The 17,679-nt window shown below is 34.2% G+C and overlaps 1 protein-coding gene across 2 annotated transcripts; it reads left to right on the forward strand.

The window, feature by feature from the left end:
* The first annotated feature begins 7,173 nt into the window (after positions 1-7,173).
* On the forward strand, positions 7,174-17,073 carry LOC18424336 (postsynaptic protein-like protein). Of its 2 annotated transcripts, XM_088846292.1 has the most exons (6): positions 7,174-7,209; positions 7,323-7,440; positions 7,541-7,632; positions 7,792-7,865; positions 15,980-16,017; positions 16,730-17,073. In XM_088846292.1, the coding sequence occupies exons 1-4, from the start codon at positions 7,194-7,196 to the stop codon at positions 7,854-7,856; spliced, it is 291 nt and encodes a 96-aa protein (XP_088702418.1). In that variant the 5' UTR covers positions 7,174-7,193; the 3' UTR covers positions 7,857-7,865; positions 15,980-16,017; positions 16,730-17,073. The 2 variants fall into 2 exon arrangements, with proteins under 2 accessions (XP_088702418.1, XP_088702417.1); XM_088846291.1 differs by lacking the exon at positions 15,980-16,017.
* Positions 17,074-17,679: the final 606 nt, after the last annotated feature.

Consider the following 17,679-nt stretch of genomic DNA (forward strand, 5'->3'; position numbering starts at 1 on the left):
CTTCGCTCTGATACCAATGAAAAGACTTTATTATAAAGCACGATATATATATTTTAAAAGAAAATTCTTTACCTCTACACTTGCAAGATCACTTACAATGTCCAATTATAATTAAACCACTCTTGAAATAAAATAAAATAAAAATAAAATCGGTTCTCAACTATTATCTTTTCAAATACAATTCTTTATTCAAGAAACAAAATAGACTTTATTATTTTATGGGAAGAGAATTAAATATTTAAGAAGGTAAAATTACAGAAATTACCTCAACCGGGTTTAGTACACCCATGCCGAGTCTCCTCTTTACGATGGTACTCAGGATCTATGATTGATATGTATATTTCCCTACTATGGCAAAAATTCACTCGATGGCTTAATCTTGATCAAACCTCTTAGCTTGATTTTAGAGAGATGAGAGATGAATATGAAGAAAGAGATCTACTAGTGGGAGTTCCATCCATTTGTCACCCATAAAGAGCAAAGGTGGTACGTGCCACCAAAACATGATGCAACTTGGAAAGAGATAAAAAATTAGGGCATGCCTCCCCTTTGGAATTTTGGGTAGGCATAGAGAGAGTTGTTAAAGAGAGAGAAGATAATTATCTTATGGAGAGACCTTCGTTTATATATTTTCTATGTCATAGATTTTACCTCAATTCGTAGGGTCAAATCTCAACCGTCGATCTAAAGAGTCTTGTGGATAAGAGATTTGAGCCATTCATCTCTTTGATCCACTATCAAGAATCAAAGATATGAGCTAGAGCCTTATCCTCTCTTTCCTAAATCTGTTCCCATCAAATAAGGAAAAATTATATTTTAATATATCAAATCCTTAATTATTGAATCAAGAATGCCATTAAATAAAAAAAGCTTATATTTTAATATATCTTATCCTTAATTATTGAATCAACCAATCTTGATTCAAAAGATTTAGTAAATATCTCAAATATTCAACCTTATCATGACTATATCCTAAAGATAAGCCAACACTAGATAAACATTCTTCCCAAGAAGAATACTTGAATGGGTAGGGCGTGCCACCCTTTTAGTGGTGGCGTGTGGCCCCACCTATTCTATATATATTTAAAATTTGGGCCCCATATATTTTTAGAAAATATTTTATTTCATATTTAAAATTTTTAATTTTTAAATTTTATTTAAAACATTGAAAAATTAATTTATCTTAATTTATAAATCTAAATGACAAAAATAAAATATCATAAGATTCACAAAAATTCAAATAAACATTTTAAAAATCATATAACATAAAACTAAATAAAATTAATTAATTTTGATGGGAATCAGATCCGTTAGATCTAGAAAATTATCAATATATAGGAGCACTCCATCTTCAACTACGAATCACGATCCGTCGAGCTTTCTCAAATTGATCCAGCAGTTCCCATGACCCACAGTCCACTGTAGGGGCTCATGACTAGACCACCAAAGTCAGCCAATAGACTAGGGGATGCAATCCTAGTTTATGGATTTCAAGTTCTCCCCTAGAGACAAAAAAATCATGGTCTTTCAGACCATGATGCAACCATGACTCTATGGTGCATAGGGGTAATCTCTTGTACGTGTACACGCTTCACTCTCATTAGTGAATCACAACACGGCCATTTATGTGTCTGTCGTGTGATGATATAACAATAAGGTTTTAACCTTGTCTCTAAAGGCTATTCATCACCTGTAAGGCTCACACAATCTCTTGGCTCTCATCTAGGCATACTCCGACCACATCAAGGGATAACCTACTAAATCCTTCTCGGTAGATCCTTATGCTCAGGTATCTTGAGTTTTCCCAAACCTTGACTGGCTTAGCTCGTCGAGCTTAATCCGAGTATCACCAAATAACATTTGCCTAGTATAGTCCACAAAAAAGACTACACTCTTACTAAGTTTATATTCTACTATATAAAATGCTCACACAAGCTCTCATAAAACCTTTAAAGGCCACATAAACCCAACAAGTTGCACATTGAGGACTAGTTTTCTAGTTAGAGGTTTATGGGGCTTTTTCTTTTCTAGAAATGTCTAATTTGGATATCCTTCCAATAAGTTCATCCAACAATTCATTCTTTTCTTTTTGTAGGACGTAGCGTAAAAGAAAATTTCATCAATTTTGGAGGTGGTTTAAACATGACTAATTCTTTAGCCTTTTTTCTAAGTATTTCTTTATTGAGCAGATTTTCAATATTGGTGGTTTGTTTTCTCAGAGACTGTAAGTATAAATTCATATAATTATTTTGTTTTATTATGTGATTAATACTTTCTAAATTAGCAACTATATCCAACCTTTAGGTTCCATTTTATATGGGGCTGCTTTAATTCCTTGCGCCTCTATTACCTTTTTAGATGGGTGAATTGATTGAAGTTTTTCACCATCCTTGGTTTTGTATGTTTGATAAGGACTTTCTTGTATATTAATAAAATCTTATTTTTTGGAAAATTTTGAGTTAAGAATTTTTTGTTTTTTACAAAACCAAGATAACCATTTAAAAAATTTGACATTAAATTTATTTTACCATAAATTCATAATATTTATCATGAAATTTGTTCCTGAGATTCTCTAGAAAGGCATTTAGAAACCATTCTCTATATTCCCTGGAAAGGCATTTAGAAACCATTAGGTTGGGTTTGTCTATCATAAATTATTTTTCTTCTTGTATAACATTCATTTGGAATTCTACATCTGAAAAACTAGGTTTTACTGGTTCTTCAATTACTTGATGAGTTCTTTTCGTAGAACCAAGAGCCTCTACCCTGTAATAAGGCTGTTGTACTTGGTCCAAAGTTTTTTTAAGACCTTTCAGAATAATTTTTTTATGGTCTTTTTCATAATCCGTTTGAGGGACCAATGAATATGAACTCCTAGCCGGAATTCTGGCCAAAGTTTCAAAAGTAAGCCTAGTTTTCCTAGATGAGGAAAAGTGGATCTCAACTTCTCCATCTGAGTACGTAAAAAATATGGTCCAACTCTTTATTTTCTAAAGGTTCAGGTGGCACTTCAGATTATACACTCTACCTTTCGGGTAGTTTAATTTGATTCCAAGAAACAATTTTTGGAACAATAAGGTTTGATTTTCCTACATTTGTTTGAAAAAATAATGTTTGTCCTTTATTATTAATTTTTTTGACCTCTGGACAAATAGTATTCATGACCTTAAGCAAATCCTAAATTAATGCCACATTTTAAGAGCCAGGTTCCATGTCAAATCCATGTGTTCTAAGATTTAGTGTTAGAACTTTTAAGATATTAGGGTTTGTTAATGCTATCAAAAAATTACGGTAGTAATTGAATTATATTGGGCCTTCACAAATGCTAGATTCTACATATCCTATTAAAGAATCACTGAATTTTCTATGTCTACTATATATATATATATATATATATATATATATATGGGTTTGTCCAGAGTTAACAACCCCTCAAAATACAAAGTTTCAAGTTAGAAGGGGTTGTGATGGGTGTATTTATCAAAACAATAATTACTTTTTTGTTATAAAATTATTTAAATATGTAATTTTACTATTAAACAAAGGCAAATTTGAATTTTTCACAAAAATACAATGGCATTTTGGAAGTTGGTATCCTCAAACTTTATTTGTAAAGTGCCTTTAGTTAAAATTTCAACTTTATCTTTTATGGAGATAACAAAAGTACTATTTGTTTTGTAGTAAATTTGCAAAAGTACTCCACAAAAGTAACTTTTTTTTAAAAAATAAACTACAAAATTAATAAATCAACCCTTCACAACTCTCTCTATCTTGAACCTTTGTAATTTGAAGGGTCACAACTCTCTCTATCTTGAACGTTTGTAATTTGAAGGGTTGTGAAGTTTAGATTATTATATATATATATATATATATATGGGGAAAAAGTTGAGGTTATCCCACTAACTCATAGCTAGTGTTTGAAAAAACGACTGGTTCAAACTAGAATCGACCGGTTAGATCGGAACCAGGACCGTCACGGTTCCGGTCGAAGCAAAAGATCGAGCAACATGATCATGCACTTATTTATTTATTGTTAAACAATATAACATTAAAAATAGAAGAATCAATTTTTTCTGTCATATTCATCAAATATAATTTTATCAAAAAACATAATTTTATTAAGAAAAATAGAAAAACATTTCACATAGTCATCATAAAACATAATTTTATTAAGCAAAATAATTTGTTTTTTAGAAATATTGATATCCCAAAAAATCCTAAAATTGAGCTCCAAATGTTTGTTTTTGTTCTCAAATCCATTCTTTTATTGAATGCAGTCAATAATTTCAGCCAAATATTGTTTTTGCTTGATATTTTTAATATTATATTAGTAGGTTTTCAGTCTTAGAAATAGTGCATCGTGTAATGTATTTTAGAAATAGTGCATTTTGTAATGCATTTTCTTGATGGTCAACTTTCAAGACTTTTTAGTGTTTATAGATATGCCCAATCAATACTAATTTTGAAGCTCTAAATTTTATAATTATTTAATTAGAGATAAAATGGATTTGGAGAATGTCATCAAGATTTTCAGTACCGAAACAACACCATTTGAATTTGGATACTATTTGAAAGTGCATTTTACTTTGATTGTTTAAGCCCCCAATTATGTACCTTAAACCATCAAAACAAGGTGCACGACCAAATTTTATAATAAGCTTAAAATCTATTTTCATGTCTAATTATAAAATTTTAGGTTTCAAAATGGTTCAAATCAAGTAGATTTATAATCACATACTAATAGCCATTCTCATTACTACTAGCCATTGTTAGTTGGACTTTGTAACTTCATAAATTGAATTTATGTCAAATTATAAATTGTCTTGCATATCCCCATAGTATTCAAATATTAATTTATATAAAAAGTTGTTTCAAATTGTTTTTGTAAGATAAATGCATGCAATATGATAGGATACACTCAATCTAAGTTTTCTATTTTTAAAAAGGAAAAATTAATTTTTTTGGGGGGTTTTTGACCCATTTTTTTTTAAAAAAAATCTACTTGACCGGTTAGTCAGGTTAACCGCCCCGGTTAGATTGTTTCCGGTTCGAACCGCTCCCGGCCCCATGTCCAGTTAACCGTTCCGGTTAGATTTTGCGAACACTACTCATAGCTACATATGAGCCCAACGATCCATATTGAATTTGGGCCGATCTAACGGTCACGATCTCATTTGTATTTAAATTTTAATATAATATATATTATATTAATATATAATATAATATAATATAATATAATGTATATTATATTTATTTTATTTATATTATATTTATTTTTTTGTATTTTATATAATAAAAAATATAATATTTTATTATATACTATAATAATATTAGACATTATATTTTACTGATATATATTATTTAATGTTATATAATACAATATAATATAAATGATATATTATTTATATTATTGTATTATGTTTAATATAGTAATAAATAACATATAATATAAATATATAACATATTCGTAAGGATAATATTACAGTACTATATTATACTGAAATATATTATCTAATTTTATATAATATAGTATAATATAAAATAATAAATTATTATATATATATATATATATATATATATATATATATATATATATATATATATATATATATATATATATATATATATATATATATATATATATATATATATATATAATACAAATAATGTCGATAAAATAAATATCAAGGTCTTTGGCTAAAATATGTTCCCAAATTTAACTTCCTCTCATGGCATGGAACAAAAAAGATTTTGTTAAGTGAAAAATGGGAAAGTTGATGAAGAGAAAGTTCTTGACACTATTGCACTTCCTGTACATCAAATATGAGATCGCTACTGTGCTAGGGACTTTTTTGTTATAGAGAAATAAGTGACCTCAAACAAACAACCCCAAGGGGCATTTAGGTAAGGGTGCCGTTTGTAAAGAGGCGAGGCTCTAAACAATCAAAGGAAAGCCCACTTTGAAATAGTATCGAGAAATATGGTTTTAATACTAAAAATATTTGTGAAAGCTTTAAAATATATTTTTATTTTTAATTATAAAATTTAAAATTTAAAAAATGGTGTAAATTGAGCGATCTATGAAAACTTGAAAATCTTGAAAATTGACGGTCCAAAAACGCGTTACAAGATACACTATTTCCGAAACTTTAAATCCATTTTTTTTTAATGTCCATGCATATTGATGTTGAGATGATCAATTTGAGGATATTTGAGCATCAAAACAATATCTTCTAATGAAAGTTTTGATGTGGGCTTTAAATTAATGGTTTAGAGCCTCACCCTATATAATCTTTATCCTTTATATAATATCACTTAAAGAGATTTCACCCAAATGATAAAAATACCCTTAATTGTTTGGTTACTACACTTTGTTCACTATTAGTTGCACAGACGAACTAGGGGTATTTTTGTTATTTTGTATTTAAAATTTTGCATCTATAAAATGATAAAAAATACCCTTAATTATTCCATATTACTAATATAGAATAATGTATTATTTGTAATGTAAAACAATAAAAGGTATTTTAGTTAGGGTGTAGTTTATGTAAGGTTGCAACTTTAAACAATCTAATTAAAGCGCACCTACAAAATTTACCATAGCATTATTTTTGGTGTAAAAAATTCTTAGGATTGTCTTAAAATCTATTTTCATGTTTAATTATAAAATTTTAAACTTCAAAAATAGTTAAAACGAGTAGATCTATAAACATTTGAAAATCTTGAAAATGGACAGTCTAGATAATATGTTGCAAGATGGACTATTTCTTGAACTTAAAATTTTTGTTTTTTCATATTCATTAATCTCAATGCTGTGATGATCAATTAAAAGGTTTTTCAACATTAAAGCAGCCTTTTTCGATAAATTTTTTTGACGCATATGTAATTCTACATTTTAAGGTTGCGACCTTATATAAACATTTTCGTTTTGTTATTTGGATAAAGCTTTATTTTTTTGAATTATTGAAATGCCTCTTTTTGCTCTTCTATACTAGGATAAAGTAAGTACTTTGAAATTTTATTTTTAAAAAGGTTTCGGAAAAAGCTAAAAATATACCCTCAAGGTAAGGGATAGTTCAGCGAAATTTTAAGCGGTTTCATGCCCTTAATGTTGTTTTCCGATCTTATTTTCCCAAGCGATACATAGCACAACCGCTACAAATCGTTCAGGTTGGGGCTCGATTGAAGGAGCAATGGTGTGCGAGAAATGTAAGCTTCGTCCCTATAGGTTACTTCAATGGAAAATCTTTTTAATTTCTTTAATTTTTCTCGGAAAAGTTTATTCTGAAGCGTGATACTGAATCTGTTTTGGTATATGACAGGCGAGAAGAAACTCTCTAAGGTAATTGTCCCCGATAAATGGAAGGAAGGTGCCAGCAATACTACTGAAGGAGGGGGCCGAAAGGTTAACGAGAACAAGCTTCTTTCCAAAAAGAACAGGTTAGGGTTATAGTTTGGTTTTTCTTTTTGTAAAGTTGTTAGGCTTTCTCTGGTTCTTTGGGTTTAGGGTTTTCGTTTAATTGAATGGATTGCTTCTCAGGTGGACGCCTTATGGGACCACCAAGTGTATTATTTGCAAGCAACAGTTACACCAAGATGGCCGCTATTGTCAAACCTGTGCGTATAAAAAAGGTGAGGTCGTCATAATTTCTCATGCCTTTTCTTAAGTTTTTGGTTTGCTTATTTTGTTTTCCATATTAAACATTAGTACTGGTTACTGTTTCTATCCCCCATTGTGTAATTTCATTTAGTGGATTGGTTTGAATTTCAGATATTTTTTGTTTTCTTCAGGTGTATGTGCAATGTGTGGCAAACAAATTATTGATACAAAGATATACAAGCAAAGCAATGTCTAACTCTAAATGGTACATTTACTTTTTCTTTTTTTCTTTGTCTTTAATTTTTGGAATTAATTTTGTTGGGCTATCTGCTGGAATGGATATTATTTGAAAAATTGTGCAATTACTAATGAACATGGGGATGTGAACAAATTTTGCATCTTCGAAAATGAACTGGTTTTGTTGTATGTTTTGCTTGGAGGTGTGTCATACTATAGGTTGCTATGTAAACGGAATTGAACCATGGAATTTGTGAAATTGTTTGTTGTGTGTGCTTTCATGTTCACCTAACAGGTTATGCTCAAATTTTCATCAGGGGTTTAGTTGACTCTTCTAATTTATTTTCCAATGGTCTCTTATTATTTTGTTGTTAATGGATGTCATGGAATTCGAGTGAACCTTTTTTAGCATTCAAGCAATTTTGATCCATTATACCTATACTTGTGCCAGGGAATTTTTTTCATAGACTCAATACTGTTGAAATTATCGCTCATTGTACTTTTCCTTGGTTTCAATTATGCGTTCAATCTGTCATCATCATAACCTTTATGTTTTAGTTTTGTCATGGTTTACTGAAACTTGAATTGTGTCAATGCTTCAAAAATTTTATCCTATCTGATGATGCAGTGCATAAAGTTGCCCCCCTTTCATTGGAAGCTCTTTCTTATTCTGGTAAAATCCAATATGCTTTTGAATCACACATGGCCTGGGGCTCGCCCAGGCCCCAAGCAGTGTCAACTTGCCAAATTCCAAATTGACTTGTTGGATCTCTTCTCAGATCTTGAAAGACATAAAAAAAAGGAATGCAATTGATTCTAGAAAATGGAGATTATACATTTGTGCGTATTTCAAAATTATGTTAACTTTTTTCTGCCATAAGTGAATTTAGTATTTTTTTTAGTCACATAAGTTTTTATCATAATTGGCTGTATTGTATAAATAAAGTGCAATGCATGACGATTCTTACATAGTTGTGGCTCATTGTCACAGAGCCTGTTTACATGACTTGTATCTGCCAAGAAAGTGGGAATAGAGGGAGAGAGCAGGGGAAATTAGAATCAGGGTGAGGAGAGTATAAGCTACCAGCTTATGACGGTAGAGCAAGGGATTAGGGCCAATGAGAATGGGGGAAGGAGTAACAGAGATAGAGGGTAGGTAGGGGCTCTTGTTAGATTTGCTTGTTAACATCAATTTGTGTGTGCATAGCTTTCCTAGCCTGACTATTTAAAACATGGTTTGCTTCTCCTGATGTGCCTAAGAAACCAATTGGAGGGGCCTCGTAATATTGAAAATTTGATCAAAAATGGGGTCAAGCCTTCATGGGCAGGTTACTGCTTTGGACCCAGCTTATTATATTTTTCGACTCCCCTTCCACGATAAGGCAGGGAACCCAACTACTGTCATGGGGCCTCAACCCATGCAAGAGGGCCATTGGTTCAGCTGTTGTAGAGCAAGCTTCCCCTATCAGCCTAGAGAATGAAAGAAGAGATTGAGACAAGCTGTCCTGAATAAACTCCTAGTACCAGCAGGCACAGGGTTGCCCATGGGAAGAGCCATCAAAATTTATTTAATAACTCTGCTTGGTGAGAATTCTACGAGCAGGCTCTAGATGCCTGCAACGGTCTCAACTTGATAATAGCCTTCTAATTGGTGGTGAAGTCAGCTGGAGACCAAGCATTGAATTCTTTCCTACTTTGGGCCCAGAATATAACAGAAGTCTTAATCCTGATAGTATCCTTGACTCTTACAGTCATGGAGGATTTACCTTTGAAAGTTCTATCACAACTAACCAAATATACCATTGAGTGGCAAGCATGGAGTCCTTATAAAGGAAAAGACCAATGGATGAGAGGGCCTGTATGTAATGCACTGCAGACATCTGCTGTAAGGACCGGGTTCTGACCCATGACCATTCGAAGAGCTGCAAGAGAGGGTACTTCGTACGGTCGGCTATTAGGCGTTGAACAAAGAGGTTGTCAATCTACTCCTCAATTTCTCTGCAAATGGGGCAATGATTGGGGAACTGTATACACTTTTTTATCTGGTTCCTTGTTGAGGACCTATTTGTATAGTGATAACCAAGTGAATGCTTGGATTTTCAGCAGTGTAGGCCTGAACCAGGCTTTGTTGACCTTGGGCAATGGGAGAGGCTGCAGGTGAGGCATAGGTAAAAAGGGGAAATAGCAAATGAGCCATAGCTATTTGGGCCCCAAATCATCTAATTTGTACTAAAACTCATAAAATATGGTCGGAGAGCTAGGATAGCAGTGAGGCAAGGATAGCGACGAGGCCAAATGAGAAGTTCTTAATTCGAGAGGATCTGCCTAAAGATGGGAGGCCAAATAATCTGGCTCCCTGAAATTTTGAGGGGCTGAGCTACTGTAGCCTCCTAGTTGCTAGCCAAAAAGAAGAGGTTTGGTAATCCCCCAGCCTGAGATCTTTACACAACCTTATAGTTTGTCCATTTCTGAGTCTAAACTGCATGTTTCTGGTGAAGCTTTAATGCTCTGAGGAATAGCCTTTCAGTCCCCTGAGGCCTGACATTCAAGGTTCTTCGAGGGAACCCACCCCAATGAGTCTAGCCCATATTTATGCTGAACGACCTGCTACGACAGATGTCTCCTGCAGTTTTGTATAGCCCTTATTTATGCCGAACAACCTGCTACCAAGATCTTCCCCCTGGTTTGCATAGTGCCATCACCATTTTCCTAACATGAAGGAGTTTCATTCTCGGACTTTCCTAATACTGTCCCCCATTAGTCTTTAGAGAAACAAACAGTTTTCCACTTATGAAGGGGAATTTATTAGAACCATCAGCCCACTTGACAAGAAGTACCACATTAGTCTTTCTAGGCGATGGACGACCAACATGGGCATCCTGACCATGGACATTGGGAAAACTTGGCAGGAAGTCTATAGCTTAGCCTTGTCCTGTAGCTAATGTTTTGATCTAACATGTTCATATTGAAACCCGTAAAGAGTTCAGATCGCCTTAGGAACAATCAAAGGTTGTCCACTTGTTGGGGGTGGCTTTATGAAAAACCATGGTGTCATCTGCATATTGTAACTGTTCCTTGTCTGGAGGACTTGGAACCTTCTTGCATATTGTAGTCACAGATGTTCCATATAGATCTATTGAATACTTCTTCCATTATTGCGAACAGGAAAGGTGAATTGGGGTCTCACTGTCAGAGGGCCTTCTGGGAAGTGCCCTCTTTGGCTACTGCTTAAAATGACCAAGAAACAGGGCAGGTGACAGACCCCTTGATCCAGAATATCTCCATCGTTCCCTGTAGCCCACGCACGATATTCCTGTCAATTGGGTGGTAGGTGTTCTCTTGGTCTAGATTAAGCGCTAGACCCCAGTATTAGATCGATGCCGAGCATGAATGCCTTTATGCGTTATAGGTGCCCCATTGAACATTTGTCTATCTTTGGTGAAGGGCCCTTCTTGTGAGGGGTAGCCCACGAAGTTTAACACATGTTTCAAGCATGAGGCTGACACTTTCACCAAGCTTTTGTATAGACTATTAAGGGGCTAATTGGTCTGAAGTCTTTGAGGTCATCTGCCCTTCAATCTCAGAGAATACGGCTACGAAAGTGTAGTTTAGGCTCATATTACCTTTGTATCCATTATAGAATTTGGCTAAGGCTAATATATCTTGGGCTAAAATACCCAGAAACTATTGAAGAATGTGACTGGGAAGCCATTCAGTCTGGGCCCTTTCTCTTGACTGAGTTTGCAACCGTTGCATAGATCTTGTCAACCTAAGAAGGTATTTCTAACCCTGCTCGCTTATCAGTAGAAGGGAGGGGAGGGTGAGATTGTTGAAGCTGGGTCTAGTCTGGGCATGGGCAGAGAAAAGTTTTCCTTAAGTACATGATGATTGTGATCTATTGACTTCTTGAGGGCCATCATAGATTTTCGAACCCATTTTTCCGAAGTATTGTGATGGGTTCGCTGTGACTTTTGGCTATGCGATGGAAGAAGGCTGTATTCTGATCTGCCTCTTTCCACCATTGGATCCTAGACCTCTGGTACCTGTGATTCTCTTCTTGTTTAGAAGTTGTCCAATAGTCCGATCTAGCCTTAATTCACCTGATCCTCTCGGAATGCTTACTTTCTCTCAATTCCTCAATGAGATTAAGCTAGCTGATCTCCTTAAGCAATGATCCTTTTCTAACCTGAAAATTCCCTGAATGTAAACGACTCTACTATACAAGTTTAGTTTTATTCCCTAGCTTAAAGCCCCACAGAGTTATCCGATCTGTCTGGATGTCTCGAAGTGCCTGGAATGAAGGAAAATTCCATTAGTGGGGACTGAGGAATCAGGACCTATGTCTGCTTACAGATCTGATTGATGGTTTTCAAGGCATGAGCCTAAGAATAGCCCCTTTGAAACACATATTAGATTTTTGGGCTGCAGACTGTTCCTGATCATGTGAGGGGAATGAAAACAGGTAGCTGCCTACATCAATCTGTTGGTATATCAGATTTGTAGAAATGAAGAGCTCTTTTGCCTTTGCCTTGCACATTGTGTCAATGGGGGAGAAGCAACTGGTGATGGAATCCCTTATCACTTTACAAGATAATTTTTTCTGTAAATACTTTCAATTGCTGAGCCTGAGACGGAGAAGGGCTCCTTAATTGGGGTTCGTTGAAGGGGAGTAGATGCATTAGGTGATAACGTTTGGTTGATTGGAGGTTGTTGAGGACGAAGTAGCTGCATTAGCTGGTGGAGTATGGTGGGACTGTCCGACCTTGGCAGTGGCTGGGAAAACCAGACTGCCATTCTATGTAATGTAACTTCATACTGCCATTCTATTTAATGTAACTTCATATGCAAATCCATACATGAGTTCGATTGGATTTGTATATTATCCATAGAAAATCCAAAGATTCTATAGTTCTACTTACCAGGATTGTTTCTACTTACCAGGATTCTGATATCCGTTTTAGTGTTGAACATGGCTTTTTAAAAGTGCTTGTTTGGCTTTCTTTGTATGCAACTCTGTTTTTTATTCATATCTTGGGTATGCAAATCCTGGTTAATGGGACAATGCTATTGGAATAGCTTCTATATGGAACCTACGATATGCATATCCCCTGTTTGAGTCATCTATTTGTAAAACTTGGGTGTTTATTCATATTCTAGAAGTTGCTCCCTAGTAGGAAGGGCAATTATAATTTAATTAATATTTTTTGGATGAAAATAAAATGAGTTTCTTAATGCTTCCCTTTTTTATCGGATATGTTTGAAGAGTAAAACATTGTAATTTAAAATGCGTGGAGCCTTAAAAGTTCTCTTTTAATGCTTGACATTCATCAGTGCTCAAATTATCCTGCACATCATTTTTAACAAAATTTTGAATCCAAAAATAGAAAAAAAAAGAAAGAAAAGAGCACACCTGCATTCTAAGAATTGATCAACATTTGGTAGTTTCTAGTTGTCTAATTTTAATGTTTAAACATGAATGAGAAGTTCAAAAAAATGAGAAGTTCATATTCAGTTATATGTTACAGTAAGTCAAAAGCTTGAATTAATGGGGGGTAAAGAGCGGTTCTCTTAACAAGACTATATGCAAAGCTTGAAATTTTTTTTCTTTTATTTTAATCAGAAGTTACGTATTAAAAAACCTCAACTTAATGGTGATTGGATGGAAGCACAATCCAACAGAAATTAAAGTAAATACCAAATGATGTTGTGAAAAATCAAGATATTAATCAGATTGACAGATCATATTAGACAATGTAAAGATAACCTTTAATGCAGATATTATTTTCCATGGAACACTTAACAAACGTTTTAGGGCAACTTTCCAGATGCATTCCCATATCCAGATGCATTCCCATATCCACTTTTGAGGGCAACTTTTTAGTTTGGTTGAGTACTTTCTCTTACTAAATCGGAGACTAGAAGCTTATAGCCTTATATAATCAAGCCCAAATTTCAGGAGCCTGTTAAGAAGTGAAGTGACAGAACTTTGTTATTTCTCAGTTAATTAATTGTATGCATGAACAAATCACAGAATTTGTTATTCATCATAGAAAATTTGTTATTTTGTTATTTTAAGTGGCAAGACCTAAAATTTGTTATTTGTCACAGAAAATGGCAGATTTTCTTTGTTGGGGTGAACGCTTTCTCTCACATCCTGAATAGAAGCTCATAGCCTTGTGTAATCATGCTCCATTTTCAATTCCCCATTAAGAAGTGAAGTCCATAGGAGAAGGTCTCTTTTGTGCATCCTCTCTAAGCATCTCTTTATCCCAATTTCTCAACCAAAAAAAATTCAAAATATAGAGATCACAGAACCCAGTAAAAGGGATCATACAAATTAGAGAGAAAAGTTTGGTAAGAGTATGAAGCAGGAAGAACCCAACAACCCACAGTTGTTCTGTGGATTAGTCATCCTTTCCCTAAATCACTTCAATTAAGCCCAAAGGATTGCTGTTACCCTTTACTGCATATGATAAAAAACTATCAGGGGCAAAAGAGCAAATCAAAGGTAAAGTAAGTTTTCCTTAATCACCAAACCTTGCCTCAAGGACCACAGAAAACGTCAACAAACCCTAATAGCAAATAGGAAATACACATATAACAGTCAGGTTCCCAATCGAGCACATTTTCTTGGGCAAACCCTAACCCTAAAGCCTGGAGCATGATGATTTCTCTTATCTACCTGAGATAATCAGGGTTTTTGATGCAAATAAAGAGCATACTCATAACGATGAAAATCACCATGGACCCAATACCAGTTTATGCAAAAGAAAACCAAATTCTTTGAGCCCCGTTGTGCCCAACTCCTCCAATAATGAATACGAAACTATAAAAAGGCCCTCTATAATGTATTGGCCATTAATCCTACATGATGTGAAAACATCTGGTTTCACTACACTGGTTGCTCAATCTTGATTTCCTGTACGTGGAGGCACTATCTAAATGCTCTCTATGCAAAAAATGGCGGACAAAAGGAGCAGAAATAGGAGGAAAAATAATGGAGGAGATGGGGGAAAGAGACGATGGCCTGCAAATGGGCTTTGAGAGAGATGAAGACAGGGTAGACAGAGGATACGCATGCCTCAAGACTAATCTAGAATTAGCAAAACATGATAGGAAAACTAGAACATTTTTTTTTTTTATCTTGCATAGGCATATTCAAGGTTTGGGCTGTTTGGGGAAACATGTTTTGGATATGAGCCCCATTTTTTTGGCCAGATATATTTTCTGGTCTCAAACTTGGTATATGCATAATATGTATTTGCAAACGATAAGATAACAAATGATCCAATATTATTTAAGTAGAAAATATACCTTTATTAAGTCGTGTGTCTCAAAATTAATGACCTAAAATTATGTGAAACCATCGAGCCTTCAAAGTTTTATGCATGCAAAAAGTTATAGATATTCAAAGGCATTCTTTCATGCATTCAATGACAAGTATAAGACTCATGCCATTGTTACCTCGAACAAGTGGTAGTGGTTTGCTCATAGCCCAAACTATGTATATGGGTATCTTGCAGGGGACACGGTTGGATGGATGTATTTATTATTTATTTTGAACTACCTATTTCATGTATAGGTGATGATCATCTTTGTCTTGTTAATGGAATACATTGTTTGCTTTTATTTCCTTTTAACAGATGGGTAGAGGTCTTTCAACTCCTAGTTTATTCATTTGAGACTAAAATGAGCTAGTTTTCATTATCCTGGCTTACCTTCTGTAAACCTTTTAGTTATCATACCAAATTGAAAATATCTCCTGTTCCTCTTCCGACGTTGATCTTTTCCTGAGCCTCCAAATTATTCTTTGCTTGATTCCTATTGTCCCCCTCCCAGACTTCCTGTTTGTATCAAGCTGGGGCTATTGTGTTATAGTTTATGAAGTGCTTCGATTTTTCATAATTGCTGGACTACCTTGGTCTATTATCCTCTAGAAAAATCAATATTCTGTTTTAATTTGGAGGGTCATATATGCTGTAATCTTGTGTAGCACACACTCCAAATTTATATCTATTCATGCATAACGGACCTTGCAAAAAGCAGAAGTAGCATCAATAATTGTGGATTATATTTTCCTATAATATTACACTATGGTCAGTGCTGAACATTCTATCTCTGTTTAATGTGCATTCTTGACAGGTACTGTGTTAAATGCAGTCTTATGAACTGATGCTTGGGTATGGTGTCCCTTAAAAGCTCCTGAATGTATTGATAACGCTGACTGGTTTTGCATGGATTTTGAGGGGCAGGGTCTCTTTTGCTAGGGATGTGTGTCTCACATGTTGGATTGTCTCGAGTCTCACTATTTGTTACTACCAAAAAAACAAAGTAAAAAAAAAGAAAAAAAAGAAAAGAAAAAGATCTCTATTTGTTACCATCTGAAGCATGTTCCTCACTTATTCTAAAAAGATGCCCTTATCAAAAGAAACCACATACACATGCACACTCACACATACATGCCTGCTAGGCTTTGCAACACGCCTCATGACCCAGTTCCAATTTTGTTCCTATGAATGACAATGCCTTATCCCTCGAATTTTGGTTATTGTTATGTTTTAGCAACTTCTACTGATGTCTCTTTTAACAAATCTGAGGGCCCTTATTGGTTATCATGATATACTTTATAATGATGCAACCTTAGTATATGATGGATGATCTCCTTGTCCAACTTCAAGCTTTAATGTTTTTTGCTACATATATTTTGTTTTTATTTGCTTATCATTTACCTAAGTGATATCTGATTTCTTACCATGAATTTACGTTTTGCGAGCGATTTCTTAGAAATTGTGCTAGTGACTTCTTAGAAATCTCGTTTCTCTTTTCTAGCTATTTGAACATCAACATTTACTTTTTTTCACTTTGTTTCACCTTTTCTTTTCTTGTGTGCAGGATCTCTGATGGACATTTGGCTTAGTCCGCTTTTTTCATTTTGGTATTGCTTCATCAGCATTGCACATTCTTCCCGGAAGAAGCAACTGGCTAATCTCACCAATGCTTTTTGAATGTGTGCCGAAATGAATGTTGAATTTTTGGTTTATTCATGCTTTTCATAATTGTCAACTATTAGAAAATGTCAGAGTCATTGGTTGGGGGGACCTTGTAATATCTATTTATTGCTCTTGTAAAGTAAGGAGATAGGATATGTTTTGTCTTGTGGATTCATGTTCCCTCTGCTAATAATGTAAGATATGACTTGGATCGAACCTATATCGATATTGATGTCCTTGCTGCTATACTTGCTATATCTTATTTTGTTTCCCATATATTTTTATGATATTCTGATTCCACTTTAGTTAATCATTTCATAAAAATGTTCCGATTCTGCGACAGCCTAGTTATTGGAATGTAGTAGATTCTCAGATGTCTCTACTGCTCCATTTCTTTCCTTGATCCAATGTTAACCTTTTATCCAAAAGAAGAAGAAAAAAGAAAGCAAGGTGTCGTTAACTTTTACATTTTTCAAGAGCACATACTATTAGTTTTCATGAGCTTTTAGATGATTCAAAAAAGTTGACACAAAAAATTAATGCACTGCTTTGCTTTGATTGATCTCTGGAAATTTCATTATAGTAACTGAAATTACCACTAGACGGAACATAAATAGGTTAAAAGAGTATCTTAAGTTCTATTTATATTATGGGGTTATTAGAAAAAAGAAAAATGTGTGATTTGGACTCCTAAAGAGAAATCTAAGGAAATAGTTAATACCCAATAAACCTTGAGAACGTTGCTACTGCTAGTGTGGCAGAGGCTAAGGCTGTATTGGTAAGCGTTGAGGAATTTGGAGGAAGACAGTATTGGTAATGTCGCGATGTGGAAGGTGACTCTTAATACCATCA

This window comes from Amborella trichopoda, chromosome 9 (assembly GCF_054954075.1).
Source record: "Amborella trichopoda isolate Santa Cruz 75 chromosome 9, AtrichopodaSantaCruz75HAP2 v2.0, whole genome shotgun sequence".
Classification (NCBI taxonomy): Eukaryota; Viridiplantae; Streptophyta; class Magnoliopsida; order Amborellales; family Amborellaceae; genus Amborella; species Amborella trichopoda.